Raw genomic sequence first — 22,265 nt, forward strand, 5'->3', positions numbered from 1 at the left:
ACCCCAGATGACCTCCCACCTGCCCTTCCTTCACAGGAGGCACATCATGCCACTTGCCACATTTCCCACTGCCCATGGCCTGAGATCTTTGGGTCTGTGTGCCCAAAGGATCATCTGAGTGAATAGTTTCTCTCCTTCTTTATGAACATAAGACCCACAGTGGGGTGGCCACCCAAGTCCATGCAGCAAGGCCCTGGCAGGTGGGCCTAGCACCCAGACCTCTAGACTGTCAGGCCCAGTAAGCATCCCCTGTCACTTAAAAATGGAACAGCAAGCTGGGCACAGTGGTACACACCAGGTACACCTGGTAATCCCAGTTATTTAGAAGGCTGAGGCAGGAGGATTGCAAGTTCAAGGACAGCCTGGGCACTTGGAGAGATTATATCTCAAATTTTTTTAAAAATTAAAAGGGCTTGGAATATGACTGAATAATAGAGCACCCCTAGGTTAAATCCCCAGTACCTGAAAAAGAAAGAAAAGAAATAGCAGAGCACATGCTGTGATTTGGTCACACATTCATTCAACCTGACCCCCGTCCTCGTGGACTTCCCTTTGGGCAGTGCTGATTCCAGCCTGGGCCCGCGCCAAGTGTCTTACAGAAGAAGGCTAGGGATCAGAGCCAGACTTGATTCCAAGTACTGCCCTAAGTAGTTCGAGCCTGGGCCAAGAGAAACTTCTTGGTTTTTCCATCTGTAACATGGGTTCCATGATCACTACTTAGCAAGGGAGTCTAAGGTTCAAATGAGATGCAGCATGTCACACCACTAATTGGGGACCTGACCAGGGGAGGAGCTAGTTAAACAGACTTTTCCTTTCCTGAAGTGCCTGGTCAGCCAGGGGAGGGACCAACTTAAGGACTTGCAAAGGAGCCGAAGCCCTCCAACCACAACTGATAACAGACCCCAAAGCTAGAACTTCTCAAAGGCAGACCACTGGTTCAGACAAATCAGGGCAGGCCCTTCAGAATCAGGCAGTCTGCCTTCTCTAACTCAAGGTCCTGACGTGCCTTCCTCCAGGGCTCTAAGAATGGACCCACAGGTTGATCTACTAGCCAGGAGGAGATGCCTAGTACAAGGGAGTACTCTGGATGGAGGCCAGGCTAGGGACCAGCCAGCCCTGTTCACCACCTCCTCCCTGTCACAGCACTGAGCTCCCCGAGACTAACTGGAGGCATCTGCCTCTCCCTGTACGGGCCAAGATTTGAGAGCTGTTCACCAAGAAAGGGAAACCCCTCACCTGTGCAGGGGTTCTACTTGCCTATTGTATGGAAGATTTCCTCAGCCCTTTCCCCAGAGGGGGTGCAAAGGCTGGAGAGAGCAGGGGGTTTGCCTGAGGAGACAGAGACCTAATTCCGAGAGTGGACACAGCAGAACTAGGGAGGTCAGGCTGAGGTTGTAGTGTGGACAAGAGGAGAGGGCCTGGTCCCAGAGCTACCTAACACGGAGAGAAGAATTTACCCCAACATTCCCAGGACTGAGAAACCCTCCAGTTTGCCAGCAACCAGGGTGGACACAGGAGACAGGAAGACCCAGGTTACCTGCTCCAGACTGGATCTGTTACCAAGCTGCTGTGAGGCTGCCTGCTCCGAGCCATGGTTCTCCCTATAAAGTAGGATGGTACTTTTCCCTTCCAGGAGTATTGGGAAAATCCATTCAGTCAAAGAACATGAAAGAACTTTCTAAACTCGAATCATATAAAGTTCATTGGAAACATAGGTTTGATCTAGGAGGGGATAGGCCATAAAAAGCCTGTCCAGCATCCTTTTATAGAAGAGGAAACAGATCCATGGGCTGTGCACATCTGGGGCTTCTTGACTCACTTCTTCCCGTTGCCTCCCATCGGTGCAACCTGAGTCCGGTGAATTTAGCTTGCCGGGAGTGCGGGGAAGGGTGGAGCAGAAGGAAAGGCACAGCATCAGAGCCCCTGGCCAGAAGCAGAATAAACAATGCTCCTGAGACAGATTTCAGAGACTTCAGTGAGATTCCGTGCTCCCAAAGACTCCTATCTATTCAGTGTGCCAGGATATCCTGCCATTCCTCTGAGCCAACCAGCGCCTCCGCCAGGCCTTTGTGACTGTGAGGGAACTTCAGATCCCAGCCGAGAGCAGGTCTGGCATTGGAAATGGGCAGAGAATATGAGGCCCCTGACCATCTTGGTACAGAGAGAGTTCTGAGAAGGAGAGTTTAGGGTTGGGGTGCCATGGGACCTAGAAAGAGGGAAAGGAAGAGGCGTGACAGACAAGTAGGCTTCCCTGTAGTCCTAGAGTGGAAGTGAGGCCTGCAGAGGGGGTCACAGGCCAGTGTCCCTCCATAATGGGGCACAGTGTAAGTCCCACACTCACGACCCTCCTGCTGCAAGGACTCTGACTGGGGCAAGAGTATTCAGAGAGGCTTCCTGAAGTGGGTCGCACCTGAGGTTTAAAGCAAGTACAAGCCAGGCAAGGTTGAGGGGAGGAAGGACAGGTCAGCACAGCACAGGCAGTTTGAAGGTAGAGCCCCTCAGGGAGGGGTGGGGGATGAAAACCTTAAATACCAGGCCAGGGAGACTGGACTTCACCTGATTGGTGGTGGAGAGCCTCTGTTGTTTTTAACGGGGCGTCAAGGTCAGGTTTGCCTTCATAAAGGACCCAGGATGAGGTTTAGCAGGTAGGATGGAGAGGAGACTGGCAGTGAGATTGGCAGTGCTTGGCTCACGGTGAGTGTGAGGGAGGGGCAAGCAGGATGACATCCAGAACCTGGCTCGGACATGGGGTGGACACCCAAGAATGGAGATAGCAGAGGAGCTGATGGGGCACTGGAGGGGGCAGAGGGGGCAGAGGGGACAGGGTCAGTAGCAGTCACATTGCCCTTGGGATGTGTGTGCCCACCCCGTGACTCCCCTCCCTGTTGACTGGCAAGGAATCCTGGCCTCTGTGCTCTGCAGCCACATCTCACCCTCTCGTTGGACATCATCCCTGTAGGAGGGCTTCTCCGTCTGAAGGAGGAGGTCCACCCTGCCCTGGAAAGCCCCAGGTCTGAGAGGAGGCACAGCTGGGAGGCCACAGTGTGAGAAAGACCCCTGACTGAGTGGTGACGCCTCAGCCTGAGTGCTTGCGCAGCAACCTTTGGCTGCTCTGTCTTCTAAGGCGAGGCTTGAAGTTCAGCTGCCCCAGGAAGCCTTTCCGGCTTAGCCATAACCCGCAGGAAGGTCCTGCCTTTCGAGCTGAACCCGTGGAGTCAAGAACTTCATTCCCAAGCCAGACGGGCTTCTCAGAAGCAGCGCCTTTAACACCACAGCTGTCACACCCACCCCTGTGTCAGCCCTCTGCACCCGTCTGCCTGGGCCAAGGCTGCCTCCCACCCTCTCCCTCCCTTTCTTTTGCATTCCACACATGGAAACTGGGGTGGGTTGAATGGCGCCCCCACAAAAGGCATATCCAAGTCCTAACCCTGGAGCCTCTGAACATGACCTTATTTAGGAAAATGGTCTTTGCTGATATAATTAAATTAAGGATCTTCAGATGAGATCATCCTAGAGTACCCAGGTGGACCCTAAGTCCAATGACAAATACTTTATAAAAGACAAGAAAGAGAGTCATGTGAAGACAGAAGCAGAGCCGGGAGTTATGCAGCACAAGCCAAGGAATGCCTGGAGCCACCAGAGCTGGAAGAGGCAAGGAATGTGCTCTTCCCTAGAGTCTCTGGAAGGAGCCCAGCCCTGCAGACTTCTGGACACTAGAACAGTGGGAGGAAAGTTGTTTGTTGTTTTAAGACAAATTTGTGGTGATTTCTTATGGAGATCTAGGAAACTAGGAGCCTCAAGAAATTCTCAGAGGTCTAAGCTGACCACAGCATGAGCTGACCAAGTGCTTTGTCCAGTGAGAGCTGCCATGGTCCTGTGGGCCTGCAGGAAAGAGGAGCTAAGAAGCCACTTTGCAGTCTCTGACTGCCAGGCCCAGGTACCACCCCATAGGAGGGTCATATGAGGACAAACCGAAGTGGCCCAAGAAGCCCAGTGAGAGCAACAGAATGTTACTCAGCCCATAAAGAAGAATGAAACTATGGCACTTGACATTAAATGGATGGAACTGGAGACTATCATGCTAAGTGAAATAAACCAATCCCCAAAAACCAAAGACTGGATGTTCTCTCCAATACGTAGATGCTGATTCATAATAGGTTGGGGGAAGGAGGAGTGGAGGTTCACTGAATTGGACAGGGGGTAAGTAGGGGAGGGAGGGAGGATGGGAATGGGAAAGGCAGTAGAATGAATCAGACATCACTTTCCTGTGTTCATATATGAATACACCACCAGTGTAACTTTATATCATGTACAACCACAATAATGGAAAGTTACACTCCATGCATGTATGATATGTCAAAATATATTCTACTGCCATGTAAATCTAAAAAGAACAAATAAAAATTTTTTTAAAAAATAAAATAAAGTCAATGTGAAAAAAAATAGAAGCCCAGTGAGAGAAGCATGCTCTGGGGTGAGTCCTGGGGCTGTTAGGCCCATGGAGGGGTCACATGAGATATGCCCCACTCAGTGTGAGGAAGGCCCTCCTCAGGCAAACCTCACACCTAGGCCCAGGGTGGGAGTGGGGTTAGAAGAGCAACAGACCCCTGTGAGGCCCTCCAACCCTGACTGCCTGCCGGACACTATCCTGCTGCTTCCTCAACATAGCAAGAGTGAAGCAAATCCAAGCCAGATGCCCTTGGGAGGGTCTGCTGGGCTCCAAGCCATACCATCCCTTGGTTCCTGTCCTTTACCAACATTCAAGGCTTTGAGATCAACCTCAGCCCATCCTACAGGCATCAGCCGCCCTGGCTCTTCTGTGGAGCTCAGCCTTGGCCACTACAGGCTCCTCCTCCTCCCTGCCTGTGCGGCTGTTCCTGGATATTCCAGGCCTGGCTCAAATCCCTCCTCCACAAAGCCTTCCCTGAGCCCCTGTTCTTCCCTGAGCCTCTGTTCTGGGCCCAAAGCAGAGGCAAGACAAAGGGGTGAGGAGACGCAGCCAGATCCACCCATTCCAGCTCTGCCACAGATCTGCAGAGTCACATTGAACAAGTTGCCCAAGAGATCTAACCCTAGGCACCCCACCCTGAGGGAGGTGATAGCAATCTCACTTCAGAGAGCCCTCCCACAGCCCACTCCCCTGCTTCCAGCTCCCCCTTCTCCCATAAATGCATACCATGGATCCTTCAAAATCTCCATGCAATAGGTGCTCAATAAAATTTGCACAACCTTGTGAAAGGGAACAGGTAGATACCAGTGGTGGGAATGTGGGGATTCAGGGGTTAACTCTACGAACTGAGCCTAGTGCTAACTCTCAACTTGTTCAAAAAAAAAAATCTGAAATCACGCTAGCCTTCCTCTCACTTACGATAATACCCAGTAACAACATATTACTCATAGGACTGAGGATTGTTTTCCCAATACTCCTCCTTTGCTAAGAGGAAGGCAGATTTCCCTGACTAAAATCTGGAAAGCTGAACAACCTCAGGGCAGTTAGTTGAAAGCAAGTTCCAGATGAAAGCAGCCTGCACAAGCCAGGATGACCAGAGTTGCCTTAGGTCCGCGGCATATAATTTAGTCTTATTCTAACCCCCATAGGTTTCATAAGGATTGAGAAACATGGTGCAATCCAGCAGTTCCGAGGAAGGCCTGGCTGGATGTCAGGAGACCGGGCTCTGGGCTGGTCCTCGGGCATTTCCAGTCAGGCAGCTCTTGTCACCATCCATTGGGAGAGCCAAAGCCTGGGCTCCGGGAAGGAGGAGCAGGGTGCATTCGGCTGCACTTAGGAAACCCCACTGGTCCTCTCTACTCCTGCCTGACTGTACTGGGGTGAGGGGTAGCTCTAAGGGGCAGCTCTAGGGGTCGGCCAGGGAAAGCAGCAGGGACCTTGGTGGAGGCGCTTACTAATGAGACCCTGGCTGGTCATTCCCCTGTCTTCGGGCAATCACACCACTACCCATAGTTCACACCACTGTCCTCTCCTTCCCAGCTCCAGGTCTTCTCAGAAGGAATGTTAGGCCTTTTCTAAAACTAAATTATATCTCTCCTTTTCTTTTCTTTTCTTTTATTTTATTTATTTGTTTGTTTAGCACTGGGGATTAAACTCAGTAACACTTTATCACTAAGCAACATCCCAGCCCTTTATATGTATGTATGTATGTATTTATTTATTTATTGAGACAGGTTCTCACCAAGTTACTTAAGGTCTCACTAAATTGCTGAGGCTGGTCTCACATTTGTGATCCTCCTGCCTCAGCCTCCTGGGTTGCTGGGATTACAGACATGTGCCACAGCGCCTGGCCATATCCCTCCTTTTAGAAACTAAGTCTCATCAGGAGTGGAAAAAAAGCAGGAAATTTAGTTAACCACCTCACTCTACTCTCCCACTTTGCTTTTTACTATAATTTTTCTTCCATTGGACTTTCCCCAAACCCAGGTATCTCCCTTGCGCTGTAGTGACAGTGAGAGGAAACTTGGCTTTGGATTACTTCTCCCTTGCCCACAAATTCTCAGCTTACATCATTAGGCTATTTGCATCCCACCTGCCCTTGCTTTGGATGACCCAAACTTTGACATTCGGATTAGAAACCTCCTCCTCTAAGAAAACTTCCCTGCTCCCACAGGCTGAATCAGAGAGCTCTGAGTAGCGCTCTGGGCTCCCTGAGCACTTTGGGTCTTTCCCCACTGGACTCTAAGAAATCTGGGCACAGAAACCACTTTTAGTGCATGCATGAAGTCCACATGCCTAGAAGAGCACTCAGGACGTAATAAAAGTTAAAAAAAAAAAAAAAGTAAGCAATAAACGTATAAACAAAGGGTGACTTCCTATGTCTGACTCCCAGTTGTAATAGAGATGTTGTTGCCACTAAATGAGGGGACACAATGTATGAGTGGGAGCACTTCCCAGGATCCAGAATTTGAAAGGCCTTCAAAACATGTGTTAGCTTTCCATCTCCTCTTTCCTGTGAAAGAAACCCCAAGAAGCTTCTCAGAGTTAACAGACCTGAAACCAAGGGGATGACTCTACAGGAAGAGAGATTTTAGCCCTAAGTAAGGATTGCTTTGTGTAAATGTGGTGGCGAGCCGCCTGTCACTAGAACTAGCCAGCCTAGGGAATTCGCATGAGCCTAGGGGCTGAACGAGATGACCTTCACAGTCCTCTGCAGTATGTGGCTATGAATTCGTGATTCTCAATGTTTTGCATGTCATAGAGGCCCAGAAAGGGGTGGAAAGGGATGCCCGCCTACCTGTGCTGGCATCTGGCCATCAGTACTGCCACCACTTCCAGGTCCTGGGAGGCTGGTAGTTCCCATCTTCCTTTAATCTCTATGTGTTCACCAACAAATATTCCTTCTCTGATGGCCTGTTTCTTTTTTTTTTTTTTTTTTTTTCCAAGTTCAACAAACTTCTTTTTTTAACATTTTTTTATTTGTTCTTCTTAGATGTACATGACAGTAGAGTATATTTTGACATAAACATACATGGAGTATAACTTATTCTAATTAGGATCCTTTTTTGTGGTTTTCCTTGATGTGGAGTTTCACTGGTCATGTAATCATATGTGAACATAGGAAAGTTATGTCTGATTCATTCTACTTTCCTTTTCCCATTTGCCCTCCCTTCCCTTCATTCCCCTTTGTCTAATCCACTGAACTTCTATTCTTCCCTCCCCCTCTTATTGTGTGCCAGCGTCCACATATCAGAGAGAAAATTCAACCTTAGGTTTTTTGAGATTGGCTTATTTCACTTAGCATGATAGTCTCCAGTTCCATCCATTTACCGGCAAATGCTATAATTTCATCCTTCTTTATGGCTGAGTAATATTCTATTGTGTGTATATACCACATTTTCTTTATCCATTCATCTGTTGAAGGGCACCTAGGTTGGTTCCATAGCTTAACTATTGTGAATTGAGCAGCTATGAACATTGACGTGGCTGCATCACTATTAGTATGCTGATTTTAAGTCTTTTGGGTACATACTGTGGAGTGGGATAACTGGGTCAAATGGTAGTTCCATTCAAAGTTTTCTATGGAATCTCCATACTGCTTCCAGAATGGTTGCACCAATTTACAGTCCCATCAACAACGTGTGAGTGTACCTTTTTCCTCACATCCTCGTCAACATTTATCGTTACTTGTATTCTTGATAATTGCCATTGAGAGTGAGATGGACTCTCATTTGCATTTCTCTAATTGCCATAGAAGTTGAACATTTTTTGTATGTTTTTTGACCATTTGTATTTCTTCTTCTGTGAAGTGCCAGTTCCATTCGTTTGCTCACTTATTGGTTGGGTTATTTGGAGTTTTGGTGTTAAGTTTTTTGAGTTCTCCATTTATCCTAGAGATTACCAAGTTAGCAAAGGCTAAGAAAAACAAAGTTCAACAAATGCACTCTCACCTACTTAGTGTGAGACAGAGAAAAGACATCATCTAGGAGATAGTCACAATAACCATATAAGCAAACTAGAATTCTTATTACCGAGAACAGGTGTCATTAGTGGTAGAGGGAATAGAGATGAGAAATATATTGCAAAAAAGAAACAAAGGTTGGGCAGGCCTTGGCAAGGAACCAGGTATGAAGAATGAGCCACCTTGGAGGCCTTTCCCAGCTCTGACTGTTGGTTGTTAGTCATTTCTCCTCCACTCAGCCCCAGAAGATGTGGGGAAGTGATAGCATTTCGGGAACACAGGGGAATGACAACATTTTTTAATAATGGCATAACTTCAAAGCAGGGCTTAATGTCTTTGAGATTCCTGTGGAACATTCAGGTAGAAATTTCCAATAAGCAATTAAACTGGTTTGGGGTAAAAGGGAGAAACTTGGATATAAAGAAATGGGGTTATTAGCATTGAAAGGCCACTGACCCTCAGATGGACGAGATCACCTGAAAAGAGTTAAAGGAGGATGTAGAGAACTATTCTATGTAGGGATCCTCAACTTCGCCCAAACAAGTGCCCTCACTCTTCCCTAGCATGTATGTATCAAGAGCTGCTCTTGCTTAAACTGTCCTCCCGACCCCCAGGGCTCTGTGTGACACACACTCATCCTAGTGCCCCCTGGGGTCCTGCTAATTGCCTAAGTCAGAGCACGACAGGGAATTCTTGGTGTTACCTCAGGGAGGAATGGAGAGAATTTAACTCGCTCAGAGAACCCAGGTATGACTTGACCTGTCCTTGCTTATACTCGTGTAAGCCCCGGTAAGTAGGAACGTTTGTGTTTGGTCACGCAGGGAGCTTGGGGGAGGCTCTCAGCTGGGAGACATTATGGTCAAAGTTTAACCCAAAGCGTGGGGGCAAAAGCTATCTCCATCATCCCCATTCCTCTGGCTAAGTACTTCACCTCTTCCAGTCAAGGGGGAGGAAGGGAATGACCTATGTATCCTTATTCCCAGCTTCTGACCCTGGGTTTGAAGGCCTCGAAAGTTGGAAAGGTCTCCTGAACCCTCTCTGAGTCTAACCCCAGAGTCATATTTTGGCAGATGAGTTCCACTTATTCCTTTTCCTCTTCTGTGCAGATAAAAAAATCCTAGTGTTCTCCTGCAGATGCCCATGGAGTAGCTCAAAAGTGACTCTCGAATCAACCTACACTCCTCTGCTCATTGTCCCCTACACACAATCTTCTCTTCTGCACATTGACACAGACTTCGCCCAGCCAAGTCTGTGCCTGAGGACTTGGGGTTCTATCGGAATAGGGTCTCTATTAGTACCAGGCAACACTGCTAATGCCCTGGAGGACCTGGCTTTGAGTGAGGAATAGATCTCAGACCGAGCCTTCCCTTTTCTAGTCAGAAGGAAACTGAGTCTGTGAAAGAGTCACAGACTCAGGAGTATAAGAGTCACAGACTCAGGAGTACAATGAAGGAAAATCTTCACGTACATCCCTAAGTCCACTGACAAAGGCAACAACCTTTCCTCTCTCCCCAATCTCCCTTTCCAAGCCCAGGCTTGAGGCTGGCCCTGAGTTCATTTCCTTCCCCTTCCAAACGAAGCCACAGAGAAAGAAGGCCCTCACATTGGTTAGGCACCTACTCTGTTCATCCACTTTACAGTTTTCAGCAATTTAGTCTTCTCTGTCACCTTACAATGCCAATATTGCAATTCACGTTTTACAGTTGGGGATTGCATAAGTCCCTTGCCCAGAGTTGCACAGGCAAGTGGTAGGAACAGGAATCACAGTGTTTTCACCACCCCATGTCCCGGAAAGCCTGGCAGGCTTCAACTTTGTGCCCTCCTCTTTTCGGCCTGGCCTCCAGATGCAACCCTCCCTTATGTAATCCTCAGTGTCAGCTCTGCCCTGGGTTGCCTCCTGAGAGATGAAACAGAAAGCACGTTCAGCAGCCTTTTATTATTATTATTTTTTTTTTTTTTTTTTAGTTGTTGATGGACCTTTATTTTATTCATTTATTTTTATGCAGCACTGAGAATCAAACCTAGTGCCTCACACATGTGAGGCAAGCGCTCTACCACTGAGCCACAACCCCAGCCACCAGCAGACTGTCTGTGAGAACCGTGAAGTCGACCCAAATGCTTGTCTGATAAATCTCTCTCTGAAGGACTAGGCTTTGTAGATAAGACAGCTCTGTGTGGCTGCAGGAAGCACGCCCAGGAACAGCGTGGTAAATATTCAGAGAGAACAATGGTGGCTCAACAGAGAGTACTTCCTTAGAGCAGGCTGCGTCCACACTCATGTGATAAGATGGGCTGTATTAGGAGAGGATGGGTCACCCAAAATAGGATGGACTGCCAAAAAACCACTTTACCTCCCAACATTAGAGAAAAAGGAAGCAAGGGCAAGTTGTTAGTGATTCAGATACCTTGCCAGGACTCACATTCCTGCTGAAGGCGGGACTCTGTCCCCCTGAGAAGCAGTCCTCCACTGATGTCCAAAGAGGGACTGTGTAGGTCTCTGATGCCTTGGTTCTTGGACCCTATGATCCCAGTGGAGGACAAGGAAGAACAGGGACAATCAACTTCCCCTCTCCCTGTCCCTAAAACTCTCTATCACTAAATAGCTTGAGGTATGAGCAATTCCTGGATAAGCCCTGGATTATGTCCCACTATCATAGCCTAAGTCCCAGGAGCTCCACTTCATACCCTTTTCTTCTTTCATGCTTTCAGCCTAGGATGGACCCCAGGATTAGAGGTTCATGTTCCTGAAGATATAACTGTTGTACAGTCAGAGTTGGAGAGAATAGAATTTTCAGGTAATTGCTCCAGAAAGAAGCAGAAGGAGGGGAGAAAGAAGGGGAAAAAGGACCAAAGGAACAGGGTTCTGTATGGCTTAGTCAGATGCTACAGTAATAAAAGATGACAGAGAGAAACTGATAATTTCCCATTTTTATTCTTTTATATTACATGAAATATTCTAAAACCATGGAAGTAGAAAGAATATAATTGAAAAGGAAATAAAACTACAGATGGCAAAGAGACCATGGGAGAACATTTGAGTAGGCTAAAAAAAAAAAAAAGTTAAATTCCAGATATTGAAAGAACTAGCAAATGGTTTTATGGTTTCCTCAAAATATTCTTTGACAATTTGGAAAAAAGTGGCCATTGACAAGATTACCAATTCACCAAAAGGATAATGGCAACTCAAAGTCAATCCCTGAGAAATCCTAGATCCTAGAATAGATATCAAATAGTGTGTAATGCCAATTTGAAAGAAATTGTCACTTCATTCTTGCTCTATACAATGTGAGCTCACTCACAACAGAGACAGTCAGCTATTCATTGTATATCCCAAGCCACTAGCATAGGAACTAGCACAAAATGGGCCCTCGAGATAGGTTTGTTAGGGGAAAAAATAAAGGATTTTTATTTATTTATATAGGAAAAGAAAAGAAAAACAACAAAGTAGGGGCTATTTCTTGAAGGACCTCACTAAATATTAACAAATAACTCTTTGTTTTATCTATAGAAATATTATGTTCATGGAAGACAAAGCACCCAGGGCAGCCTGGTGAGGCTGGGGCAGGGAGAGCGGGGTTCTGACACCAGGACGACCCCTCCCCTCTCCAGGAGCTGACCGACTCCCTCAGGGAAGATGTGTGGGTGGAGCAATGGCAGCTCCAACGGGTCCTACACCAGCTTCCTCCTGGTGGGCTTCCCAGGGCTGCAGGACTCCCGCGCCCTTTTGGTGCTGCCCTTCCTTGGCCTCTACCTGGTGATCCTCTCTGCCAATGCACTGGTCATCCACACGGTGGTGTCTCAGCGGAGCCTACACCAGCCCATGTACCTGCTCATTGCCCTGCTCCTGGCTGTCAACATCTGTGCCGCCACCACCGTGGTGCCCCCCATGCTCTTCAGCTTCTCCACACACTTCAACCGCATCTCCCTGGCTTGCTGCCTAATCCAGATGTTCTGCATCTACTTCCTCATTGTCTTTGACTGCAACATCCTCCTGGTCATGGCCCTGGACCGCTATGTTGCCATTTGCTACCCTCTCCGCTACCCAGAGATAGTGACAGGCCAGTTGCTGGCTGGCCTGGTAGGGGTGGCAGCTGCCAGGAGCACATGCATTGTTGCTCCAGTGGTGGGGCTGGCCTCCCGGGTCCGCTTCTGCCGCTCAGATGTGATCCACCACTTTGCCTGTGAACACATGGCCCTGATGAAACTCTCCTGTGGGGATATTTCACTGAACAAGACTGTGGGGCTCACTGTCCGCATCTTCAACCGAGTCCTGGACATGCTTCTCCTAGGAGCCTCCTACTCCCGCATCATCCATGCTGCCTTTAGGATTTCATCAGGTGGAGCACGTTCCAAGGCCCTGAACACCTGCGGCTCCCACCTGCTGGTCATCTTCACTGTCTACTCCTCCACCATGTCCTCATCCATCGTCTACCGCATGGCCCGGCACTGCCTCCCAGGATGTACACAACCTGCTCAGTGCCTTCTATCTATTGGTCCCCTGTCTGGTGAACCCCATCATCTATGGGGCCAGAACCAAGGAAATCAGGCAACATCTAGCAACTCTGTTTCAAAGGACAGAGCAACAAGTCCCCACTAAGAAGTTTCAGTTCCTACCATCACATAGAGAGCTTCCTGGCTGATTTTCTGAGATTTTAGGGTCTTAAAATCACACTCACTGTCCAGTGAGGGAATGGCATTTATGTGAATTAAACATACCTGCTATATTTTGACTTGGCTCTCTGCATTAATCTTTAAGAGTCTTATATTCATTTTCTGAACAATTGCCACTCAGTTATAAAATAACAAGCTGCAAAACAAGCTTCCATCCCCAACTTCTGTTTTCTCCCTTTCCTTCTGCATATGTTTCATTCATTCATTCATTCATTCATCACACATTTATTTTGTATTTATCAAGCTGACTCTATGATTACAAAGAAAAAGTCTGTTTCTCCCCAGAGTAAGGTTCCAATCTAGCAACCTGTAGAGATGCTATAGCTATTATATTCAATAATAACTTTGTGTTCAAATTTTTATGGAAATTTAGAGGAGGGGACACTCAAACTATAAACATCTCACAGAGAAGGTGAGTTTGAGTTGTATTTGAAGAATAATAAGTTGATCTCTGGGAGAAAAGAAGATGGAGAAAAAAAACTCATTCTAGGCAAAGGAAGAACTTTGGACAAAGCATAGAGGATTAACTAAAGACAGCAGACCTGGACACTCACTGGTAGGCCTATGTTTCCCTAGTGTAGCGGGAATATAGAGCCATAGGAGGAAATGAGTCTTGGATGGGCAGTCAGAGGCCAGATGATGAAAGACCTTATCTGTCATTATAAGGGAGCTTGAGATTTTTACTTCAGGCAGTAAGTAATCATTTAAGAGTTCCAAGTAGGAATGTAGCAAGATCATATTTGTATTACAGAGTGATCACTCTGCCAATTGGAGGGAGACAGTCCCCAGGGCAAAGAGCATTTAAGAGGCTGTTATAGTCATCCAGAAGAGAAAACAGTGGCCTGAACCTAACTAGTGACAGCATGGATGGAGAAGGGTAGCCAATGTAAGAGAAATCAGAACCTTGGATTTGTATGCAGGAGTCAGAGGCAGAAAGAAAACAAGGTGAATATCTTTACTAAAGCAAGGGGAGGAGACTGTGTGAAGAAGGTTGGAGTAACTGGCAGGGTTAAATCCTCTGATGGGTCAGGGAGAGCAAAAAAAGTGATTCAGTAATATATAGATTTCTGGCAACTGCTTTAGCCAGGGCAGTTTCTTTCTTCAGGCTCTAGAGATACAATGATGAGCTTTATGTGATCTTTGCCTTTATGGAACTTAAAATTTAGAAGATACACAGGCATTCGTCAACCAACTTCAGTGCAGTGGAACGTGGGAACTGAAATAAAACCACCATGATTCTGAGGAGATTGGGATGGAAGGAAGTTTATGGAGGGTGATGGCAGTAGAGGGAGGGGAAGGCAGAAAAGAGCACATGGGTGAACTTCAGAGAGCAGAAAGGTGGGGAGAGAATGCAGAGAGGGGGAGATCTGAGTGTGATTCCTGGCTCAGTCATTTGCCAGTTGTGAGATAGCCTTGGAATTCTTCTGAACCTTAGCTTCCTCATCTGTAAAACAGAAGAAACAAGATCACCTGCCTAATAGGGAGAGGAGGAGCCAGTTGGGAGAAAAGCCAAATAATGATCCATTAAATGAGGTACCGTGTGGGAACAAGAGCAACGCAGGAATGCTGAGTCTTGAAATGAGGGTCCCTTCTGTTACCAAAAGGAGTGAGGACGGGTGCAGTACTGCCCAGTCCTGCTGTTTCTCCGGAGACCCTCAGCAGTCCAGGCACAGCTTTCATCCCATTGTCAAGAAGGTACAGCAGAGAAATAGGAGTACTGGAGAGTCACAGCTTTGCCTGACACCCAAGTGTCAGGAGGGCAGAAAAGATAGGAGGGTTCTGAACAATTAAAGAAAGACTAAAGCCCTAGAGGTCATCATGAGATATAAAAGTAGGAATAGTAGAGGGAAGGAATAAGATGACTGGAAAGAATGATTCTTAAATAAAAGACTTCAGAGGTGGCGTGTTTCTAGGTGACGACCCAGGATATGGCCTGGACTAGATGGAGAATCACTTGTATTGAAGGAGGAAAAGGATCATTAAACAAGGACATCGAATGGAGTATTAACATGGATGAACTATATTGTCATCTTTAGCATCCTTGAAGAATTAGTTCCATAATCCTCCTCCCACATAGAAAAACCTACAAGGTTAAAGTACCTTACACAAAGTGGCATAGCATTTGCATATAATCCATGCACGTCCTCCATATACTTTAAATCATCTCTAGATTATTTATGATGCCTAATATACAGTAAATCATTGTTTGGATGCATTATTTAGGGAAGGATGACAAGAAAAAAGTCTGTACATGTTCAATGTAGATGCAGTCTTTTAAAAATATTTTTGATTCATGGTTTGCTGAATCTGTAGATGCAGTACATGTGGATTCGGGGTTGGTCGGGAGCAACTGTACAGAACAGCAGAAGTTGGGAAGGAAAGATTGAGTCAATGTCTTTTATGAGAGTGGGTGAAGAACCTTGTGGCTATTGCATGACAATAATGAGGAAAGAAAGGACACAAAACTGGAAAAACAATCATTTTAGCAACAGAAGTGAGCCAACCACTGAGGTGGGGGTGGCATTTCAAAGTGTCAAGATGTGGCTTCATTTTAATACTAACCTAGAAGTTTTGTTATAGTCTTATTGCATGCAATATTTATTGTTAAATTGGGAATTAAACTTGTTTTTCAAAAGTAAGTTTTTATTCACAGTAAAAAAAAATATGACTTTCAGTTGCTGAAATAAATGATGACTTTTTTAAATGAAGAATTACTCTATAAAACCATTTTGTGTTTTTGGACTGAAACTTGGAATTGTTTATGTAATCTGAATTTACAAGTGCTGACTGAATTTTGTGTATGGTCAAAGAATTCTGAATAATTCTGCAAGTAGCATGACTATTTTCACAAACATAAACATAGTTTGATGAATCAGTTTGAAAAATGCAAATTCATCTAATGAATAACCTTCCAAATAAATGAGTATTAGGGATTAAATTTTTGTAAATATGATATTGGGAAGTATATAAATACACTGAACATTTTGTTCTATTCAAAGATTTAAAATATTGACACACAAATGTACCTTTATGATAAGAAATAGATAAAAGATAACACACTGGATTTTTTCCTTCAAAACAGATACATTATTATTTTTAAAGATTAGGTTAGTAATAGTAACATCACTTATTCCTTTACAGAACTAAATGTAAAATATTTTAAATATTTAAAATATTATTTTGCCCAAATTATTTGCACAAAAAATTATTAATCTTTAGGTATATTTATTAATAAAGTTCAAGATTTATGCCCTTTTATTTATCATTTAGAGTATTTTTCACTAACAATATAAACATGTGTGATGTTTATAAGAAAATTAAAATCTGAGAATAAAAATACCAATGTTTATAATGCAATAAAAAGAAAATTCTTATAGAAGATACATTAAAGAAAAAAGAAGATAATCAGAGCATATCAATACAAAAAAATCAACGAATCAAAAAAGAAGACAGCAAGAGAGTAAAGAGGGACAAAAGAACTATAAAACAGACAAGAATTTTAAAAATAACAATGCTAAGTTCTTACCTGTGAGTAATTACTTTAAATGAGTTACACTCTCCAAAAGACAGAGTGGCTGAATATATTCTCTCTATAAGAGACTCTCTTTAGAACAAAAAAAATTTAAAAATAGGATAAAAGTGAGGTTGAAAAAAAGTATTCTATGCAAATGGTAACCAGAAGAGAGCAGGGTTAGCCATATTCATATCAGAAAAAAACTATCATAGACACAGAGAAGACTGTCCCTTTTGAAAGGGACAGTTCAAAAGATGTAGGATTTACAAGTATTATGCAACAACAAAGCACCTGAATATATGAACACTGACAGATGTGAAGGAGAAATACACAATAAATACAATAATAGGAGGAAACATTAATGCCCTACTTGGAACAATGGATGGAACTGCCAGGCATAAAATCAATATAAAAACAGTAGACTCGAACACACTGTACACTAAACACATCTAACAAACATACATTACATCCCACACATTCTTCTCAAGTACACATGAAACATTCTTCAAAAATATTGTCACAAAACAAGCCTCAACAAATTTAAGATTTAAATTCTAGTAAGTATCTTTTCTGACCACAATGCAACACATTTAGAAAGCAAAGCAGTGTATAACTAATAAGAACAAATTTTTTAAAGTTTTAAATAAGAAAGCAAAGCAGAACAAAAACTAAAAAATTCACAAATTTAGGGAAATTAAGAACACAATGAAACAACCATTGGGTCAAAAATAAACAAAATAGAATGAGATGTTAACTCAAGATAAACAAAATTAAAACACACTATGCCAAAACTTATAGAATATAGCAGGGGTGGTATTTAGAAGGAAGTTAAGAGTGATAAATGCTTACCTTTAAAAAGAAGAAAGGTCTCAAATACTTTACACCTCAAATGACTAGAAAAATAAAAAACAAAGGACAAAATTATCAGAAGGAAATAACAAAAATCAGAGCAGGAAAAATAAATAATAGCAAAATAACAGGAAAACAATGAAACTGGAAATTGATTGTTTTTAAAAGAAAAAAAATGACTAACCTTTCACTAGACTAAGAAGAAAAGAGATGACTCAAAATCAGAAGTGAAAGATGAAATATTACAACAGTGCTACACAAATTTAAAAAAGACCATAAGGGATTATTGTAAACAATCATATAACAACAAATTTGATTACCTGTAAGAAGTGGATAAATTTCTAGCAATGTACAACCTACCAAGACCAAATCCTGAAGAAAAAGAAAATTCAAAAAGACCAATAACAAATAAGGAGATTAAAACAACAATTTAAAATCTTCCAACAAAGAAAAACCCAGGATCAGATGACTTCACTGGTGAAATATATCAAACATTTAAAGAATTAAAATCAATGTTTCTTACATTCTTCAAATATAATTGTAGGGAAAACACTTCCAAACTCATTTTATGAGGCCAACCTTATGTTGATACCAAAGCCAAAGGCACTACAAGTAAAGAAAACAATAGGCCAATATTCCTGATGAACACAGATGCAAAAATCCTCAACAAAATATTAGCAAAGCAAACTTAACAGCACATTGAAAGAATCTCACACCACAACCAATGTGATTTATCCTTGGTATGCAAGGATGGTTCAATAGACACAAATTAATCAAGGTGATACACCCTATTAAGAGATTGCAGGGGGCTGCAGTTGTAGCTCAGTGGTAGAGCATTGCATAGCATGTGTGAGGTACTTGGTTTGATCCTCAGCCCCACATAAAAATAAATAAAAGTATTGTGTCTATATACAGCTAAAAAAAACTTTTTTAAAGTGATTGCAGGTGGGCTTGGGTTGTGGCTCAGTGGTAGAGTGCTTGCCTAGTATGCATGAGGCAATTCTCAGCACCACATATAAATAAATAAATTAAATAAAGGTCCATTGAAACTAAAAAAATATTTTCAAAAAAGTGATTGCAGGATAAAAAAAATCACATGATTATATTAATAGATCCAGAATAAACATTTGACAAATTTCAAAATCTTTTCATAATACAGACTCTCAAAATTACATACAGAAAGAATTTACTTCAATGCAATAAAGACCATATATGAAAAGCTCAAAGCTAACATCATACTCAATGGCAAAAACTTAAAATCTTTTTCTCTAAGATTTCCATCAAAGAAACTATGTTTGTTCTCACCACTTTTATTCAACATCAACATAGTATTGGAATTTTTTTTGTGTGTGTGGTGCTGGGGATCGAACCCAGGGCCTTGTGCTTGAGAGGCAAGCACTCTACCAACTGAGCCATATCCCCAACCCTAGTATTAGAATTCTTAGAGATTTTAGACAAAGAAAAGAAATAAAATGCATCCAAATCCAAAGGACAGAAGTAAAATGATCTGTTTGCAGATGACACACTCTTATGTGTAGACAATTCTAAAAACCCTCCAAAAAAATATTGTTAGACAATAAATAAGTACAGTAAAGTGACAGGATACAAAATTAACATTCAAAAATCAATTGTATTTCTATATACTAACAACTATCCAAAAAGAAAATCAAAAGAAACAATACCAATTACAATAGCATCAAAAAGAATAAAATCATAGAAATCAACCAAGGTGGTAAAATGTATATACACTTAAAACCACAAATTATTAATGAAGAGATTAAAGAATATACAAATATTTCACTTAGAAAGTCATGTCATGTTCATGGTTTGGAAGACTTAATATTGTTAAAAATGTCCATACTACTCAAAGCAATCTTAAAAATTCAACACATTTCTATCAAAACTCCAGTGGAGCCAGCTCTCAGGCACACACCTGTAATCCCAGTTACTTGGGAGATTGAGGCAGGATTATTGCAAAGTTGAGGCCAGCTTGGGCAATTTAGCAAGACCCTGCTTCAAAAGAAAATTAAAAAGGAAGATGGGGATATAGCTCAGAGTGTAAGGCTTTGGGTTCAATCCCCAGTAGTACTGCAACAAAATAAAACAAACAAAAACCCTCCAATGGTATTTTTTACATAAATAGAAAAACTATCCTAAAATTCATATGGAAGTCTAAGAAACCCAAATAGCCAAAGTGATTTATTTATTTGTTCTTATTAGTTATACATGATAGTAGAATTATTTTGACATGTTATACATATATGAAGTATATCTTCTTATTCTTCTGATTGTACATGATATAGAATCACACTGGTCATGTAATCATACATACACAGATAGTAATGTCCGATTCATTCTACTATCTTTCCTACTCTCATTTCCCCCTCCCTTCCCTTCATTCCCCTTTGTCTAATTCAAACTACTTCTATTCTTCCCCTACCACACTCCCTTATTTTAAGTTAGCATCCACATATCAGAGAAAACATTTGACCTTTGTTTTTTGGGGATTGACTTATTTCACCTAGCATGATAGCCTCCAGTTCCATCCATTTACTGGCAAATGACGTAATTTCAATCTTCTTTATGGCTGAGTAATATTCCATTGTGTATATATGCCACATTTTTTTTTTTATCCATTCATCTGTTGAAGGGCACCTGGATTGGCTCCATAGTTTAGTTATTGTGAATTGAGCTGCTATAAATATTGATGTGGCTGCATCACTGTAGTATGCTAATTTTAAGTCCTAGCCAAAGCAATCTTGAGAAAGGACAAAACTGCAGTGTTGCACTTGGAATTCTGCATGCCTAATGTTGATGTGGAGAAGGATCATTGCAGCACTTGGTTTGGTATTGCTAAAGGTGAAGCAAGACCAAGTTGGGGGATGTCCCTAAGAGAGGTGTGAAGAAGACAAAAATAAGGAAAAGGAAGAATGGGCTTCCCTTTGTCCAGTTTCATCAACTAATTTATATACCTATACTCAGTGTCATTTGGTGTTGAGAAAATTTTAGTTGGGCTGAGCTGGTTCTTTTGTGGAATTGTGTTGGTTATCTATAAGTTTATCAGTTGTTTGTCCCTAAACACTTCACCAGTAAAAAAAAAGAAAAGGAGGAGGAGGAGGAGTGGGGAAAGGAGGAAGAGGAGGGGGCGGGAAAGAAAGGAAGGGAGGAAGGAAGGAAGAAAAAGAAAACTAGAGACAGCACATTTCCTCATTGATTTCAAAATATATTATGAAAACTTTTAAAATTTGCTAATGACATAAAAACAGACATAGAGAAAAATGAAATCAACCCATGCATATACATCCTAAGAATCCACAATGAGGAAAGGACATTCTCTTCAATATATGATATGGGAAATTGGATACTGACAAGCAAAGGAAAGAAATTGCACCTTCATCTTATGCTACACACATAAATCAACTCAAGGTCAGGTATGATGGCACATGCCTGTAATCCCAGTGGCTTTGGAGGCTAAGGCAGGGGGATCACAAGTTCAAAACCAGCTTCAGCAACTTAGTGAGGCCCCCAAGCAATTCAGTGAGACTCTGTCTCTAAATAAAATACAAAAAAGGGCTGGGGATGTGGCTCAGTGGTTGAGTTCAATCCTCAGTACAAAAAAAAAAAAAAACCTTCAAAACAGATTAAAGACATAGGATCTAGAAATGTAAAACTCCTAGAAGAAAACATAGGTGAAGTTCTTCATGACATCGACCTTGGCACATGACATCAAGAGCACAAGCAAAAAAAGCAACAATTAGACAAGTGGGACTACATCAAACTGAAAAGCTTCTGCACAGCAAAGGAAACAATCAACAGAATGAAAAAACAGCCTATATGATGGGAAAAATATTTGCAAACAATATATCTGATGAGGGATTAATATCCAAAATACACAAGGGACTCCTATAACTCAATAGCAAAAAATAATAATAATAATCTTAAATGTACAAAGGACTTACCTAGACATTACTCCAAAGAAGACATACAAATGGTTAATAAGTATTTGAAAAAATGCTCAACATCACTGATATCAAGGAAATACAAATCAAAAGCACATCCTGTTAAGATGGCTACTGAAAAAAAAAGTAAAAAAGAGAACAAGTGTTTGTGATGATGTGGATAAATTGAAACCCACACACGCTGTTGGCAGGAATGTAAAATGACGCCACCACTATAGAAAGCAGTATGGCAGTTCCTCAAAAATATATAAATAGAATTACCAAATAATCTATAAATCCCACTTCTGGATTTATAACCCAAAGAATTGAAGTCCAGATCTGGAAGAGATAAAAACACTTCCATGTTCATTGCAGCATTATTCACAATAAACAAAATATGGAAATGACCTAAATGTCCACTGAAGAATGGATAAAAACTGTGATATAGACCTACACTAGAATATTATTTGAACTTAAAAAGGAAGGAAATCCTGCCATGTATGACAACATGAATGACCCCGGAAGAAATTATGCTACACAAAATAAGCTGGTCACAGAAGGACAAAAAAATGCAAGACACTATTTATATTAAGTAGCTAAAATAGTCAAGTTAATAGAAACAGAAAATAGAATGGTAGTTACCAAGGACTGAGTGGAAAGAAATGGGGAGTTGATCTCAATGGCTATAAAGATGCGTATAAAGTTTCAACTATGCAAGATGAATATGTTCTAGAAATATGCTATACAACATTGTGTCTACTCTGAATTGTGTACTTAAAGAGGGTAGATCTCATGTTAAGTATTCATACCACACATACACACACACACACAAAGATTTAGGGAAAGACCTGACATGTAACAAGTGCTTAGTAAGTAAAAGTT

At 42.5% G+C, this 22,265-nt stretch overlaps 1 protein-coding gene and 1 non-coding gene across 2 annotated transcripts; one reads left to right on the forward strand and one right to left on the reverse strand.

Annotated features, from left to right (window-relative positions):
* Positions 1–12,045: 12,045 nt before the first annotated feature.
* On the forward strand, positions 12,046–13,051 carry LOC124958135 (olfactory receptor 52K1-like). The gene is given in 2 exon segments (XM_047515870.1): positions 12,046–12,855; positions 12,857–13,051. Coding segments are annotated over 2 exon segments (1,005 nt in total).
* Positions 13,052–18,793: 5,742 nt separating this feature from the next.
* Trnae-cuc (transfer RNA glutamic acid (anticodon CUC)) lies at positions 18,794–18,867 on the reverse strand. Its single transcript has one exon. It is a non-coding gene; the product is annotated as a tRNA-Glu (tRNA).
* Between the last annotated feature and the right edge of the window lie 3,398 nt (positions 18,868–22,265).

This window comes from Sciurus carolinensis, chromosome 11, assembly GCF_902686445.1.
Source record: "Sciurus carolinensis chromosome 11, mSciCar1.2, whole genome shotgun sequence".
Taxonomy (NCBI): Eukaryota; Metazoa; Chordata; class Mammalia; order Rodentia; family Sciuridae; genus Sciurus; species Sciurus carolinensis.